This window comes from Rhinatrema bivittatum, chromosome 6, assembly GCF_901001135.1.
Source record: "Rhinatrema bivittatum chromosome 6, aRhiBiv1.1, whole genome shotgun sequence".
Lineage (NCBI taxonomy): Eukaryota > Metazoa > Chordata > Amphibia > Gymnophiona > Rhinatrematidae > Rhinatrema > Rhinatrema bivittatum.
In genome coordinates this window covers 207,316,706-207,334,613 of record NC_042620.1, presented here as the reverse complement: position 1 = coordinate 207,334,613, position 17,908 = coordinate 207,316,706, and the positions used below count along the sequence as shown (strand labels likewise).

The window sequence follows — 17,908 nt, the reverse complement described above, 5'->3', positions numbered from 1 at the left end:
AAGAGCAGCAAGGAGGCACAGAGAGACTGAATATCTGGACATGAGAGCATCTGGAGAACAGGACATCTGGAACATCAGGAACATCTCAGCAATGACATCAGAACCGATGAGACGGAGACACAGGATCCGACGAGAGACCAGGAACACAGAAGAAAACTACAAGGGAATTCCCAACAAAGAATGGAATGCCTTGAAGAATCTGGCAACATAGAGAAGTCCAGGAACGGACTGGTTCCTTGCAAAGGCAACGAAGAACTGACAAAGGGCCCTTCTTATAGGGCTGAAGAGGAACACCCAGGATGACATCATCAGGAGGGGCTGTGGGACTACTACACCGCGGGCCCTTTAAGAAGGCAGGAGAGGCGCGGCCTTGCGCCAAGGGGCAGGACCCTGGAAAGCGGCGTCCATGCTGCGAAGAGGAGCAGGAACGGCAGTAGGCCGCAGGACCAGCCCCAGCGTTAGTGGCGGCCTCCAGGCCGCAGAAAAGAGGCTGGGGGCGGCTCGACACTGCGAGGAGGAATGCTGACAGCAGAAGCTCCCCGAGCAGGGGAGAAGGTGACGTCGGCGGCCTCCAGACCACATAGGCAGGACAGCGGCGGCACTGACTGCTGCAAGAGGAGCGACGGTGTCGGCGGCCTCCAGGCTGCATAGGCGGAACAGCGGCAGCTTTGACCGCCGCAAGAAGAGCAACAGTGTCGGCAGCCACCAGCCACGCAGGCCAAACAACGGCGGCTCTGACTGCCATGGAGTGCAGGAAAGCAGGCAGCAGAGAGGTGAGAGGCTGCTCACGGCCCTAGCCATGAGCAGATTCGTAACAGCATGAGGTGATCAAATTTGCAGATGACACAAAATTATTCAGAGTAGTTAAGTCACAAGCAGATTGCGATATATTACAGGACCACCTTGGCACATGAAATATAATGTGGACAAGTGCAAGGTGATGCATTTAGGGAAAAATAACCCTTGCTGTAGTCATACAATGTAGTTACCAACCAGAAAAAAAAATCTGGGCGTCATAGTTGATATTATATTGAAATTGTCGGCTCAGTATGCTGTGGCGGTCAAAAAAGCAAACAATGTTAAGAATTATTAGGAAGGGAATGGCAAATAAAACAGAAAATGTCATAATGCCTCTATTGCTCCATGACCTGGAAATACCTCTCAAACTCTACTCTTCTATCAGACCAACTAGAGACATTTACAAAGGCACTCTGAATGTTCCCCCCACTAAAGCCTCACGCCTTGCTACGACCAAAGACAGAGCCTTTTCGATAGCTGGCCCATCGATCTGGAACAGTATCCCATCAAACCTCAGACTGGAGCCATGCCTTTTAACTTTCAGAAAAGGTCTTAAGACCTGGCTCTTTCAACAAGCCTTCCCTGAACCAGACATTCAATAGTTGGCCTTCATTCCTACTCGGTCTGGCACTCCATTTCTCAAAGAAAAAATAAATGGACTCAGAGACATTAAGGTTAAAACACCGTCCTTAAGTTTTAACTTGTACACTCTATGGTAATATTATTTTACCGGCCTATCTTCCTTCCAGCTTGTTGCAAGCTTCCAAGTTCTCTCCCCTTGTTGATTGTAACTTTTTGACTTACTCCTACTTATTGTTATCTTTCGTTTACGTGAATTTGTTACTCTTGTTTTTCCCTTTGTTAAATTGTAAACCGATCTGATATGGTAAATTTACTATGAAGGTCGGTATAAAAAAAACTGTTAAATAAATAAATAAATAAATGGTGAGACCGCACCTTGAACAACGAGTACAATTCTGGTTACTGCATCTCAAAACGAAATAGTTGCAGTGGAGAAAGTACAAAGAAGGACAACTAAAATAATAAAGGGCAAGGAACAGCTTCCCTATGAGGAAAAGCTAAAGGTTAGGGCTGTTCAGCTTGGAGAAGAGAGGGCTGAGGGAGGATATGACAGAGATCTACCAAATCATGAATGGACTTGAATGGGTAAATGTGAATCGGTTATTTACTCTTTCGGATAATACAAGGATTACAGGGCCCTCCATGGAGTTAGCAAGTAGCAAATTTAACACCAACCCCTTGTCCTAAGCAATACCCCTCCTTTGCAATAATCTCCCCTGTAGCAGTCCCTAACCCCTCCCCCGGTCAAATCTGTAAAAATCTCTTTGGTCTAGCAGTCCAAGTTGTCATGCCCAGACCACCAGGGTCTTTTTGGGGGGGGGGGGCGGAGGGGCTTAGGGGACTACTAGACCCCAGAGATTTTTGCAGATTTTATCCAGGGGTAAGGGGGATGGGGTGGTGTCTAATGCTGGGGGTTTATTGCAAGGGAGAGGGGTATTGTTTGGGGCTGGTGTTACGACTTAAGTGGATGAGTTTGGGAATGAGATGGGATGGGTATTGACATGCACTCACAGCTTTTTTTTTTTTCTTCATTATTTTTGGGGTTGACACTGCTTCAAAAGGCAGCAGAGAAGGTGATGTGCATGAGTCTCACAAGACCCCAGGGGTGGATTAAGTTCAGGCACTTGGATCTTTAAATTTTACCATGAAACTACCCAGAACCCTCACTAGCATCCCAATGCTCCCACAGTAAAATAACTACACCTCTCTTAAATGCAATAAAATAAACGAAGTTGATTTTTTTTCTAAGTCAGGCACATTATTTTATTTGCACATGATTAGATATGCACGAGCTGCTTTGCACAGATTTGCAAAATCAAAGCATGCAAATGCCAAGCAAAGCAGCATACTGTGATGGGGGGCAAATTTCAGGCCAAAATATCACAATATATAGTATTTGTCTTTATACTGTGAGCATCCCTGAAGTTTACAGAATTGAAAAGAAGATCATCTAGCTTGGAATCCAATGTTAAATTGCAGGCTGGAGTTATTGCTAACTTGCAATCTACTTCTGTTGCAGGCATTAAGGATAACAATTATTCATCAGAAATGAGAGATTATGGCAAACAGATTGCGTTCAAAAAAAAACTTACATTTATTGAATCTTCCTATAACTCATCTCCTTTCGGAGGTCAAGTAATTTCAGAAATATGAAAATGAGGTTCTTCAATTTTCTGTTGATAAGACATTTTTGTTATCTAATACTTATTATCTGCCTGTTAAGAAAAGGGGTGGAACTATGGAAGAAGGGTCTTTTGATATTTTGGCCCCAATATCTAGTCCTAATGTATCAGCTTTTCTTGAAGCAGATGATATAAATACAAGAGCTACTTTTGTAGTTACATTTTTACTAGGTTCAGATAAAGATATTTTTTTCCATCAGTATTTTAAGTATAAGGAGAGTCTTTTTTGTGGTCAAAAGATCCAGATTTTTCCAGATGTATCTGAGGAGACTCAGTTGAGGAGGAAGCAATTTTTACAACTGAAACGCTGGGTATTAGCTTTAGGAGCATCATTTTACCTAAAGTTCCCCTGCAAGTGAGTTATTTGCTTCCAGGGTAACAAGTTCATTTTCCTAGATCCAACACACTTGGAAACTTTCTTAACTGATAAGACATAAATTTAACTTGAAGATGGGGTATTGATTTTAAATTTATATGCTTTTATAATGGTCCCCCCCTATAATGTGGGTTCATTCATGAATATTTTTTCAGAATTATATAGGTGATATTTTGATGATGATTGTGATTTTCCTGTTTTGTATCTTATGTTATAAAACTTAATAAAGTGTTATTTAAAAAAAATAAAAGATTTATAACCCACGCACTTCTAATCGTTCACGGTGGTTTACATGTAAAACATACATAAGATTAATCTCACAGGATCAGCTGGTTTTACATGTTCTGATGTTAGACAAAGCACGCACAACGAGGCGCTCAGGTAAAAAGTGCTACTCCTCTCCTACTGGGGGAAGGGGGCGTGAGAACTGGGCAAAATTTGGTTTGGTGAGCCACAAGGACTGAGCCAACCTGAAAGTGTGCCATGAAATTAAAAAGACTGAGAAGCACTGTGACAGACCATTCCAACTACATGGGGCTACAAGAGAAAAAGTATGTCTGTTTCTTAGTACAGGGAAATCTAACAGCTTTTGGTGATGGTTCAACTAATAAGGCAGCCTATGACGACCATAAATGATTACTAGGGTCGTAGTCAATATAGCAGGGATTCCCTAACCTGTCTTGGGAGCTCCACAGTCAGTCGGGTTTTCAGAATATCCACAATAAATACGCATGAGATACATTTGCATATCATAGAGACTCAGTACATGCAAACTTTGATGCACTTGGTGACTGTATGAGGGGCTGCGCAGGATGAACAAACATGCTTGAATCTGCAGTCCTGGAAAACTGCATGCAGATCTGTTATAGTGCCAGCAGACATTGTCAGACACCTGTGCTGTCCCCCAGCAGCCTGTATGTTCAACATTAAGGACCTCCTAGGTGCTCTTTTGTGTGTTCCCACATTGCTTGCCTTGCGAGTCATCTGCTTCAGCCATACGCTGATATCCTGCGTCCACCAGGACATGAAATGATTCTCCTCCATCTGGTAACAATATCTCTCATCATAATTCAGCCATGCCCAGCTTTCACACTCCTTGTACTCCTCCAGAATAGTATCCGCATAACTTAGCATGGGGCCATACTGAAAGGGGTCATCTTGTCAGATAACGCTTATTCTCAGGAATGCACAAGTCCAATTGAAAAACATTCTTGGGTATGGTCTGTGTGCAGCATCCTTTGCCTTCTTCCGCACGCCTCTCCAACGCCTTCCCTTCCAGGATCCTGAAAATGTCAATATACGATTGTTTCTTGATCTTCTTGCAGAAGGATCTAGGGATGCTTTCTCAAAATTGAGATAAGGTTGTCAGGGCTGGGGTTCCCCTAGTCGCCTCCCGGCCTAAGTTGACAGGTGAGGGGTCTGTGATCCGACGCCAAGTCCGAGTCAGATGTCTCCAAGGAGCCGGTGCCTTATGTTTGCGCTTAGCCCTGACTTTTTTCTTACTTGTCTGCAGACCTCAGTGTCCCATTGAGACTCACCCTCTGCCTGAATTGTTATGGCTGTCAGTGGGGCTTGCAAACTGAGTTGCGTTCCCTGATGATTTATACAGCCCGATCAACCTGAGGTGTGTCCATCAACAGCGGGTAATCTCGGATGACTGGCATTTTCATGCAACGCCGGTGTGGTTTGGCTTCTTCCTCTTCGTTAATATGACTTGCACTGGGATGTGGAACCTCATGCCTGGCTGCACTTGGAGATTGGGCAATGAGCTGAATCCAGGCATAGGCACTGGCCAGTAACCCCATGTAGGAGGGCATGGATATGGCCCAACATACTGGTGGATGAGGAAAAACCCCAGGGTGCTGCTTCGCTGTGGGAACGGATGTTGGGACCCCAGCATGAACTGAGCTGAGGGCCCATGCAGTTCTCTGCTGTCATGCAGTGGGGTCAAAGGTCATGCTGTCTGGACATCTGGCTCTAGTACCCCCAGACGGGTATATGGACCCCCAAGGCCTGCCCATGCGACGTTCAAGTTTGCACCACTCCAACAGCTCCCACTGGGGAAAAAGGGTCCTTTAAACAGCCCTGCATCCGGAAGCCTCATTTTTGTGTGCTCCCACAGGGGCACTAATGTGTATTTAAAGAAGTCAGTGCCCCAACAGGGGTGGTCCTGCTGCTGGCCATGTGCTGTTTCTGCTGATGTAATCCCTGCATCCCTCACCACTTGTTGGGTCTGCAAGCTATCCCGCTTTCTCTGGGTCACATTAGGATGACGCTCCCTAGCAGCTTCCCTGGTTAGTTTTGGTGCCTCCATCTTGGTTCACCTTTACATCGATCTCTTATTTCTTGTGACGTGCTCCCCACTGCCATCACTAGCCAACTGTTTCTCCTTTCTTTTCCACTGTGACTTAGCCTGGCCCTTCCATGCAGGGGTTGTTGTCAGAGCCATTTCATAAATGCAGTCTGTGCTCCTACACGGACTCTGCCATGTTCGCTGCGGCAGGGAGGTGGAGTGGTAATGCACAGTCTCAGGCCGACTTGCCTCTCTCCTTCTGTTGTTGAAGTAAAACCCAGAGCATTGATGGCGTCCCTCTAATCCCGGCCAACAGCCTCAGCCGTGTGCCTGCTTCAGCTGTATGCGTCTCAGTCCCTCCTCTTCTACTGTGTGCTGAAGTGCCGGTATGGCTGGGAAAAACGCTGCTGCTCGTCGCCAGGCCCGCAATCACTAACACCCGATGGACCGCCAGTTAAGGTGAACGTGATGCCTGCTGCTAAAGCTGGCCGGGAACAAAGAGGGCAACTGTGCCCCAGTCCCAGCTCTTTAAGCGGGCTGTGACATCCAGCTGCGACCGCTCCCCTCCCTCCATCTGGACCGTGTCATCGGCGTCCCGGGAGCTGCGCGTGCTGAGAAGCAGGAGGGACAGCAAGTTGGGCAGGGGAACCAAACACGCCACCGGAGCTGCACACGGTGGGTCGCAGACAGGCGTCCACTCACGTGGCCCGTTTACAGGTGGGGCTTTGGGCATGGGCATGCGCCCACATATCTACTGTTTGGGTACTTGCCAGCTACTTGTTACCTGGATTGGTCACTGTTGTAAACAAGATGCTGGGCTTGTTGGACAATGTTTTATGTTCTTACTACCCTTAATAAAATGCTTGGATGCAATCTGCATGGCATGGCAGCTACTAAAAAACTTGCTGGGTAGACTGGATGGACCATTGTGGTCTTTATCTTCTGTCATTTACTATGTTATTATAAACCAACACTCAAGTCCCAAAATATAGCTCTCCTGCATCCCTATTCTTATCACTGCCCTCTGTATCTGTTCCCTCCCCCTCACTTATTTACAGTGAAGATAAGCATGGCATTTCGCTACCAAACTATAGAGGGAGTCCAATTTTCAAACCTATCCAAGGCACAAGATTTGCACATGTACTTGGATACATGGAGATTAATGCTAGTATTTTATAAACAGTGCTCTGAAATGACATGTTTCAGTACGAGTATATTTTCAACGCAAGAAAAGGCATGCATTATCTACCCATATTATAAACACAAAGGCAGATATTTTATAAAGTATGTGCACGTCATCAGTTCATTGATAATTCCACCTGTTAACACAGTCCCCTCTACCCTGAATCATTACCAGTTCTCTCAGACCTGCCACCTAAAAAACTGCAGATAGACAAGTCCAATTTTAGTTACACAAGTCAATTAGCAGGTGTAAAAGTATCCAAACAAGTTTGACAATGTATACATATGTCTTTCTTACAAAGTAGCATCTACTGCACATACTTCTGAACCCCATCCTGGAACGCTATTAAACCACTACTTTTCAAAAGTTTGCATACCCTTGAATATCTGGGCCTTTAATAATCACTCAAGTTGACACACACACTAGTGCCTTGTTTGTTTGTAATTAGTGCTGGTGTATAAATAGTAAATGAGTTTCTTAGCTCTTGAGAAACCCTTCTGCATTTCATCCAGGATTGCACTGACTTAGTGATTACTGAAACATGGGGAAAGCAAAAACAAATTATCAAAGGATCTGCGAGCAAAAGTATTTCAACTTTATAAATCAGGAAAAGAATATAAAAAGATATCCAAAGATTTGAAAATGCCAGTCAGTACTGTTAAAATTCTGATAGAGAAGTGGAAAATTATGGGTTCTGTTTATTTTATTTATTAGATTTATATACCACTATTCTGTTTAAGAATCATAATGATTTACAATTATAAACAATTAAAACCATCTAGCATTATTATAACAAGTAAAATAATAAAGACAGTTTGAAATAAGACAATATAGAATAATACAATCACATAAAAATAAAATAAGGAAATTAAAAATATCAAAACAAATAATATCAAAATAGATCAAGAAACATTTCAGACAACTGCTAGGAAAATGTGTCAAGATGCAAAGAAAAACCCACAAGCAACTTCTACTGAAATACAGGCTTCTCTAACACAAAGTAGTGTGGGTGTTTCATCATGCACAATAAGGAGATACTTGAACAAAAATGGGCTACATGGTAGAGTTGCCAGAAAAAAGTCATTGTTGCACCAGCGCCACAAGACAGCCTGCTTACATTACGCCTAACAGCATCCAGAGACGCCTCAATGCTTCTGGAACAAAATAATTTGGAGCAATGAGACCAAAACTGAACTTTATGGTCACAACCATAAATGCTATGTGTGGAGAGAAGTCAACAAGACGTATGAAGAGAAGCACACCATCCCTACCATGAAGCATGGAGGTGGATCTCTGCTGTTTTGGGGGGGGTGTAAGCTGTAGCGGCACAGGGAATTTAGTCAAATTTGAACATAAGAACATAAGAAAATGCCATACTGGGTCAGACCAAGGGTCCATCAAGCCCAGCATCCTGTTTCCAACAGTAGCCAATCCAGGCCATAAGAACCTGGCAAGTACCCAAAAACTAAGTCTATTCCATGTTACCATTGCTAATGGCAGTGGCTATTCTCTAAGTGAACTTAATAGCAGGTAATGGACTTCTCCTCCAAGAACTTATCCAATCCTTTTTTAAACACAGCTATACTAACTGCACGAACCACATTCTCTGGCAACAAATTCCAGAGTTTAATTGTGCGTTGAGTAAAAAAGAACTTTCTCCGATTAGTTTTAAATGTGCCCCATGCTAACTTCATGGAGTGTCCCCTAGTCCTTCTACTATCCGAAAGAGTAAATAACCGATTCACATCTACCCGTTCTAGACCTCTCATGATTTTAAACACCTCTATCATATCCCCCCTCAGTCGTCTCTTCTCCAAGCTGAAAAGTCCTAACCTCTTTAGTCTTTCCTCATAGGGGAGTTGTTCCATTCCCCTTATCATTTTGGTAGCCCTTCTCTGTACCTTCTCCATCGCAATTATATCTTTTTTGAGATGCGGCGACCAGAATTGTACACAGTATTCAAGGTGCGGTCTCACCATGGAGCGATACAGAGGCATTATGACATTTTCCGTTTTATTCATCATTCCTTTTCTAATAATTCCCAACATTCCATCTTTTGATGGAAAGATGAATACAGCATCTTATCAGAAAATATTGCAGGAGAATTTGCATTCATCAGCCTGGAAGCTGTGCACTTGGACTTTCCAATATGATAATGATCCTAAACATAAGGCCAAGTCAATCCTTCAGCGATTGTTTCATCCTATAAGTCACCATTTTAGAATACTGTCAAACAAAAAAATTTTTATTTTAATTTTTTTTTTTTTCAATTTTGCATTTATTACTTTTTTCAATAATGTTTTCATTGTTTTAAAGATTTATTTATTGTAATAATGTTTTATATGATTTGATTTGATTTTTAGCCCCTGAGGCAGCCGTTGTGAGAGCGGCGAAACTCGGCCAGAGTCGGGCTGTATGATTCTTTTACGTCTCCACTTCAATAAAGGATTTGAAAAAGACCGAGGCATCTATTTCTCTTTGTATTTCCTAATGCTTCAGCGACTACAGCAGAAGAAAGTGAAGGTTCTGGAGTGGTCATCACAGTCGCCTGACCTCAACATCATTGAGCCACTTTGGGGAAAATTCAAACATGCAGTTCCTGCTAGACAACCAAAGAATTTACAGGATCTGGAGGGGCCTCATTCCCAACTCTCACAAAAGACTGCAAACTGTCATTGATGCAAAAGGGGGCAATAAGTGATATTAAGAACTCAGGTTATGCAAACTTTTGTATAATTTGTATTGTGAACAGAGGCAGTACACGTGTTTTTGTAACTTTTGAACAGGACCATTTTATTATTTCCCTTATTGCTATGGTTTGTTTAATGATTGTGCTGTTCTGTGATGCATAATAGTTTAATTTGAAACACTAAAAATAACAGGCGTGCTTTGTCTGATCACTCAGATTTTCTTAAAATGCTACACATCTTGCAAATTCTGCCAGAGGTATGTGAACAACTGTATATGCATCCATACTATGTTTCCCACATACATGCTAATTTTACATGTGGAATTCCTTTGAAACTTCACACCAATATGCACACAAACATACAGATACTGTGTGCAGCCAGATGTGGCAGGGAAGACTGGGGACAAAACCTGCTCCAGTGTTGCTACAATCACGGAGGACTTGTGGCACTAATATTTTCCACAATGGCTGAATGGAAGAACTTATATACTTGACTCACCTGATTTGAGGAAGGAAATTTTTCTTGTAAGAATCTTCAATGCTCTGCAAGTATGAAGTAGAAATGTTCTTCTCCATTGGCTAAGGGGAAGAAAGAGAAGGCAATTGAGCAGCTGTAGTGCAAGCAGAGACATGGCGGTGCCAGTGGTCCAGGTAAAACCACAAACAAAATATACATTGAGAAGTTATTGGTGCAGGCTGACAACTTTCTCCAGTAGTTTAGCCAGGAAGGGAAGGTTAGAAATAGGTCTGAAATTGACTGGGTCAGAGGGGCTTAGATGAGGTTTTTTCAGAATGGGTTTGACTATGGCACATTTTAGTTTGTCTGGGAGACTCCCTTGTGATAAAGATATATTAATAATGTTAGCCACAGGTTGCAGCACTTTTTTTTTTAAATTATAATTTGTCATCATAAGAAGAAAATACATTACAATGACAAACACATGACAATAAAAATGTTCTCAATATACAGAACTTACCCCCCTCCCCCCCAACTGAGAACATTATAGTCACATAATTAAAGATAGAGTACTTATTATAATTTTACACAGTTTCAAATAAACAGACATAGGACATGCACCATCAACAGTTAGCCCTGGTGCATCTTTATTAATCAGTTGCTTGCTCTTTCTGCCATGTTATGTAGGGATTACAAATCCTATAGAATCTGGGTAGGCTGTGATTTTTTAACGCAGTCAATTTATACATTAAATTACGCTCTAGGGGGTAGATTTTCAGACGAGCGCGAATAGCCTACTTTTGTTTGCGCTCCAGGCGCAAACAAAAGTACGCTGGATTTTAGTAGATACGCGCGTAGTCGCGCGTATCGGCTAAAATCCTGGATCGGCGCGCGCAAGGCTATCGATTTCGTATAGCCTGCGCGCGCCGAGCCGCGCAGCCTACCCCCGTTCCCTCCTAGGCCGCTCCGAAATCGGAGCGGCCTAGAAGGGAACTTTCCTTTGCCCTCCCCTCACCTTCCCCTCCCTTCCCCTACCTAACCCACCCGCCCGGCCCTGTCTAAACCCCCATCCTACCTTTGTCGGGGGATTTACGCCTCCCTCCGGGAGGCGTAAATCCCCGCGCGCGAGCGGGACTCCTGCGCGCCGGGCCGCGACCTGGGGGCGGGTACGGAGGGCGCGGCCACGCCCCCGGGCCGTAGCCACGCCCCCGTACCCGCCCCCAAACGCTGCCGACACGCCCCCGAAACGCCGCGACGACCGGGCCCGCCCCCCGACACGCCCCCCGACACGCCCCCCTCCGAGAACCCCGGGACTTACGCGAGTCCCGGGGCTCTGCGCGCGCCGGGAGGCCTATGTAAAATAGGCTTCCCGGCGCGCAGGGCCCTGCTCGCGTAAATCCGCCCGGTTTTGGGCGGATTTACGCGAGCAGGGCTCTGAAAATCCGCCCCTAGGTGGGTACCCACTTCCGCCATTGTAGGGAGGGCGGTCTGTTTCCAGTATAGAGCAAGCTCACATCTTGCTGCTAGGATAATTTGGTGAGCCAGCAACTACTTTGTAGTAGGTACATCTGGTGGCATATTCAGCAAAAAATGTTCGGGAGCATAAGGTACGGATTGACCAATAATGGCTGTAAGAAAACTGATGAGTGTTTTCCAGAACCACTTCAGATGAGGGAAACTCCACCACATATGGAAGTATGTGCCTTTCGCTCCGCAATTTTTCCAGCAGATGTCACTTATCGTTGTCTGTATCTTATGGAGCCTTTCAGGCGTGAGATACCATCTCATGAGCACCTTGTAACTATTTCCTGACAATAGGGCGGAGAGCGAACTACGTTTGGTATTAGAAAATATCAAATCCCATTGTTCCGTGGTGAGTGGTTTACCCAAATCTCTTTCCCATGCCATTACATATGGGGCCTGTATCTTCTTTGCATGGCCAAGAAACCCATAAAGAGTAGAGATAACACCTGCCATGTAGTCAGCCTTGTTACACCAGTGTTCCAATTGTGTCTTGCCTTGTTTTATCTCTATCCCGATTTTTTCTGCCATCACAAAGTGATATAATTGTATTTAATGGAAACAGGCCTCCCTGCCCAATTGATATTTCTCCATGAGTTACTGTAAGGTGTAGAACTTTTGTATTCCCCAGATATGCTCCAGGCGGCCTATGCCCTTACAGAACAGCGGTTGAAAGTTCACGAGTTCTCTGCCAGCCGGGATATTTATCAATCTGTCATTAATAAAGTTCTAACCAGAATGAATCTTTCTCTGAATTCAAAAAAGACTGAAATTTTATATATTTCACCTAAATTAACCCTGGCAAAAGAACTTGAAATTCAGGAAGCTGCCAAAAATTATCCCATTACCCTGGAGGTACGAGACCTTGGGATCTTCCTTGATTGTGAATAGACACTGAAAGCAGCCATTAAAAAAATCATTAACGATAGGTATTATAAATTAAATGTCCTTAAAAGATTGAAGCCTCTCTTATTTCCAAAGGATTTTAGAACAGTTTTACAAGCTCTTGTTTTGTCAAAATGAGATTACTGTAATTCGATGTTTTTGGGCCTACCAGCGAATGTTACAAGACCATTACAATTATTACAGAACTCAGCAGCTAGACTTTTGACAGGAACTAAAAGATCTGATCACATTACACCGATACTGAAAGACCTTCATTGGTTGCCTGTTAAATACAGGGCTCAGCATAAATTTCTATCGCTAATTCATAAAACCCTCTACAACAAAAAGATATAATTGCGATGGAGAAGGTACAGAGAATTGCGATGGAGAAGGTACAGAGAAGGGCTACCAAAATGATAAGGGGAATGGAACAACTCCCCTATGAGGAAAGACTAAAGAGGTTAGGACTTTTCAGCTTGGAGAAGAGACGACTGAGGGGGGATATGATAGAGGTGTTTTAAAATCATGAGAGGTCTAGAACGGGTAGATGTGAATTGGTTATTTACTCTTTCGGATAGTAGAAAGACTAGGGGGCACTCCATGAAGTTAGCATGGGGCACATTTAAAACTAATTGGAGAAAGTTCTTTTTTACTCAACGTACAATTAAACTCTGGAATTTGTTGCCAAAGAATGTGGTTAGTGCAGTTAGTATAGCTGTGTTTAAAAAAGGATTGGATAAGTTCTTGGAGGAGAAGTCCATTACCTGCTATTAAGTTCACTTAGAGAATAGCCACTGCCATTAGCAATGGTTACATGGAATAGACTTAGGTTTTGGGTACTTGCCAGGTTCTTATGGCCTGGATTGGCCACTGTTGGAAACAGGATGCTGGGCTTGATGGACCCTTGGTCTGACCCAGTATGGCATTTTCTTATGTTCTTATAGAATGGTTAACCTCAACATTACATTTTCATATCCCATCAAGAATTACAAGATCAGCAGGTACAGGGATGTTACCCATCCCATCTCCTAAAATCGCTCATTTAAATAATGTGAGAGAAAGGGCTATTTCCATTGCCGGGCCTCAGCTGTGGAACTCTCCACCACAGGAATTAAGGATGGAATCAAACATTAAAATATTTAGAAAGGGTATTAAAACATGGCTATTCAAACAAGCCTTCCAAAAATTTTAACCTAAGGATTATATTCCACCTTTAATATAAATATTTAGTTAATTATATTATCTCTGCTCTTACTGCACTGCTTCTTTAACGGTGTAAATTTTGTTGTATTATTTTACTATTGTATTTTGTTTTACTAGTTTACAATGAAACTTTGTATTTTCTTCTCTTCATTTAATTTTGGAAATGCAAATATTTTTAAATGAATATTTGTTAACTAATATAAACCGATGTGATATGTTCTCATGAAACTTCGGTATATAAAAATTAAATAATCATAATTTAGTATTATAATTTATGGCCGTACTATAAAAGTAACGTCATGCTCCCACAAAATATACACGCCATTTTTCCCAAATATCCAGGTTAATCATGTGGTGGGAATCATATGAACAGCCCTGGGCCAGGTGTCCCTGGGTTGCCAAACCCTAGTCTGCAAAGGCCCAGACCCCACCCGTTCTTGCTCTATTTTTGCCCACTGTTGGAGTTCTTTGTCTCTATGCCAGTTGATGAGTGCCTTCAGCTGGGTCATTACCCAGTACCATTGAAGGTTTGGGACTCCCAGCCCTCCCCCAAGAGTGGGTTGATACATGACATCTCTCCTGATCCCGGGTGGCTTCCGTTTCCAAATATAAGAAAAGATACGCTGCTGCCAACATTTCAACATAGCATTAGGTAAAGAGATCGGAAGGGCTTGAAAGAAATATAAAAATCTAAAGGAGTATATTCATTTTCACTGCTGCCATCCGACCAAACCAGGAGAGCAAGTATGGGGCCCATGTTTCCAGTTCTTTTGATAAGATTTGCCAAAGCGGTTTATAATTCAACTCAACCAAATCTTCATAATTCTTGCTAATCCTGATGCCTAGATATTTTATACTTTGTTTAGCCCATTTAAAAGGAAGCTATGATCGTAATCTAGCCTGCTGCTTCTCCTCGGGTGCCTCGCTGAATAGTCAAGGGTTCCAAATAAATTCCATTAATCTTGATATGTGCCTGAGGTTAGAGTATAAATTTAATAACCAGGTCAGAAATGAGTGCCCAAAATTCATTTTATGCAATAAGCTGAATAAGTAAGGCCAATGGACCATATCAAAGGCCTTTTTTGCGTTAATGGAAAGTAACACTGCGGGTGTCCCTTTCTCCTTAACCAACCAGACAAGATCCACAACTTTTTGCACATTATCAGCCGTCATGCGACCCTGGATAAAGCCTGCCTGATCTTTATGTACCAATTTAGTCATGACACGCTTCAATCTGTTTGCTAAAATCTTGGCAAAGATCTTTAGATTAACATTGATCAAAGATATTGGCCTGTAGGACCCGCACAGGGAGGGGTCCCGTCCAGGCTCAATCAAAATATGGATTCCTGCTACATTGACGCTTGTGGAAAGGGGATTACCGGCCTTCAAGGAATTGAACCACTCCTATAGTAAGGGGGTAACTTGGTAGGTTGCAGCACTTTTGCCAGAATTGTTATGTCTGAATTTAATAATGATATGGGGCGGTAAGAGCCGCACTCTAAGGGATCTTTGCCTGATTTGAGGAGCAAGGTGAATGTTGCATCTGTCAGATGGCTTAGATTTCCACCCGGTTCCTAGCTTGACTGTATACCAGAGTTAGATATAGGATTATATCATCAAAATACTTTGAGATTGATATATATATATATATATATATCAATCGGGTACCCATCTGGGCCTGGACATTTCCGTTTAGTCAGAGAGCATATCGCCAAATGGATCTCGTCCCTAGTAATGGGGGCCATCAATCCAGTCCACTGGTCCTCAGTAAGTTTGGGTAGGGGAAGAGAAGCTAAAAAGCCTTGTATACCAACCCCGTTCTCCCGTCCAGCATTCATATATAGCTGCTCATAAAATTTTAAGAAGACCGAATTAATATCTTTGGGATCAGACATAGCTTGACCCTGTGAATTCTGTACCCTGGATATTATAGATTTTCCAGTTCTTTTTCTAATGGAATGAGCTAAAAAAGATCCTATTTTGTCCCCATGCTCATAAAATCGAAGTTTAGAGTACTTAAAAGCTCTACCAATTTTGGCTACTTCAAGCGACTGAAGGTCCCTATGGCATTGTTCCAAAGACGGCAAGGTCTTCTGGGAACAGTCTTTTTTGTGCTGTATTTCTAGGGTTTTAAATTCTAGCTATCAGAGCCTCCATCTGCCTCCTCCGAGCTTTTTGCAAATGACTACAGAATGATATTATTTTGCCCCGTAGGAATGCCTTAAAGGTTTCCCACCATTATACAGGAGTGTATTCCCCCTCTGGGTTGAAGGTATTAAATTCAGTTATAGCTTGTTTGAGTAACTCCGTAAAGTGATTATCCCCTAAGAGCGAGCAATTTAATCTCCACGAAGAATTTAGCAAGTCTTTGTCTCCCAGTGCAAGTTGTTCCACCACTGGGTGATGGTCCGAAAGACAAGAGACCAAAAAATCAGTGTGTGTGGTCTTAAGCGCTAGGTCTGGTGAACATAAAAAGTAGTCAATCCGGCTATACATTAAATGCCATGGAGAGTAAAACATGTAGTCCCGTTCTGTGGGATGCTGACTTCTCCATATGTCCATAAGAGAGTAGTCATCAAATTAACCAACTCCTTGGCGGTCCCCACATTGAGCCTGGGCGAGGAGGTCTTATCTAAAGACGGATTTAAGTAAAGATTCCAGTCTCCCCCTACTAGTAATGGACGATTCCCCCAGTCTAGGAGTACATTTAGGAGTTTGTCAAAGAACACCCTCTGGTCTTGATTGGGACTGTAAACGTCTGCTAAGGTAAAGGATTCTGCCCACAACGCACAATTATGACATACCGACCATGCAGGTCAGAGAGAGTGCGATCTACCTGTAAAGGGAGATTCTTGTGAACTAAAATACACACTCCCCGACTCTTGGAGTTATATGAGGAATAAAAAATTTTCCCCACCCAATCCCTTTTTAGCTTCTCATGTTCTGTGTGGGTCAAATGTGTTTCTTGCAACAGAAGGATATCTACTTTGTTTCTATTGGCAAATTGCAAAATACGTTTCCTTTTGATCGAACTAGAGATCCTTCTTTCATTGAGGGACACACATTTAAGGCAGGAATTCATGACCCTCCTTATAATCATTATTCAGGGAACAAGACGAAGAGACCAAATAGGTCGCCTGACTACAGATAGAACTGACTGCTTTTATCAAGAAGCCAAAGTTGTATGGTGTGGCCTGCATAGTCGTATGCCTTTTTTTTTTTTTTTTATTACCCTCCCCAAAACTCCCCCCTGCCTCACCCCCAAAAAACCTTATAGAACCAACCAAACAAGCCTCAAACAACAATCCCCCTCCCATACCCTCTATACCCGACACAATCCATCATCTCCCAAAACCCACGCGCTAGGACAGACCACAATACCACCTGGTGAGATAACGATCTGGACCTCTCCTAACCCAAGCAATATAATTTGGAGCTCCCAGGTCCAGAGCCAAATCTCTGCAAGCCACATGATGCAGGCATGTAAAGGTAGCACACATCTATTGCTTAGAGAGGTTACAAAACTTCTGAAAAAATGATTGCTCAAAACGAGCATACTAATAGACAATCCAAAAAAAAGAAGTCCAAATGTAGTATCCAGTCTATGCCAACCTCTGGACCGCCACTCTGTAAGGAAAAAAAGAGTGAATATAAATCTCTATTCCGTCGACCATCCAACTGGCAAAGAAATCCAGGCCACTGTGGAAGTGGGAGAGTCGATGTGTATGATAAGTGAGCTTGCCAGCCCTGCCCCCAACAGGGCTGCCAGGTAAAGTCTTCCATTCTTTCCAACCACAGCAAAACAACAATAAAGCCCTGGTATATGTAAATAAAATAAAAGTAATGAATACAGCAAAAGTCTGAAAAACAGGGCTACTGGAAGGCCAACCTATGGCGGGGCAGAAGGGTGTGAGGGAAAGCCAGAGGAAAAGCAATTCATTCTCAACAACAAACAAAAAAGAAAATAGTAATAAAAAAAAAGGAAAAGGGAGGTCCCTCTGTAGTTTCACGGCAGAGTAGTCACCAGCTTAGATCCTGGGGAGTACCGCGAAACAAAAGGCAGAAAAAAAAGCTGAAACATATAGTTTTCATGAAGCTCCACGGTCATGACGCAGGTGTGATATCAAGTCTTTCACTGCTTTCACATTATCCAAGATCGAAGTCTTTCTGTTCACTACAACCCACAATCGAGCTGGGTAATGCATTGCATACCGAATATTCAACTGCTGGAAGTCTTTT

At 43.0% G+C, this 17,908-nt stretch overlaps 1 protein-coding gene across 1 annotated transcript in view; it reads right to left on the bottom strand.

Annotated features, from left to right (window-relative positions):
* Positions 1 to 17,908, bottom strand: part of NDUFA10 (NADH:ubiquinone oxidoreductase subunit A10) — a 126,886-nt gene that overhangs the window by 39,664 nt on the left and 69,314 nt on the right. Inside the window, exon 7 of the mRNA XM_029606492.1 lies at positions 10,103 to 10,182. Within this exon, the coding sequence (XP_029462352.1) occupies positions 10,103 to 10,182 (80 nt within the window). The remainder of the gene's footprint in view (positions 1 to 10,102; positions 10,183 to 17,908) is intronic.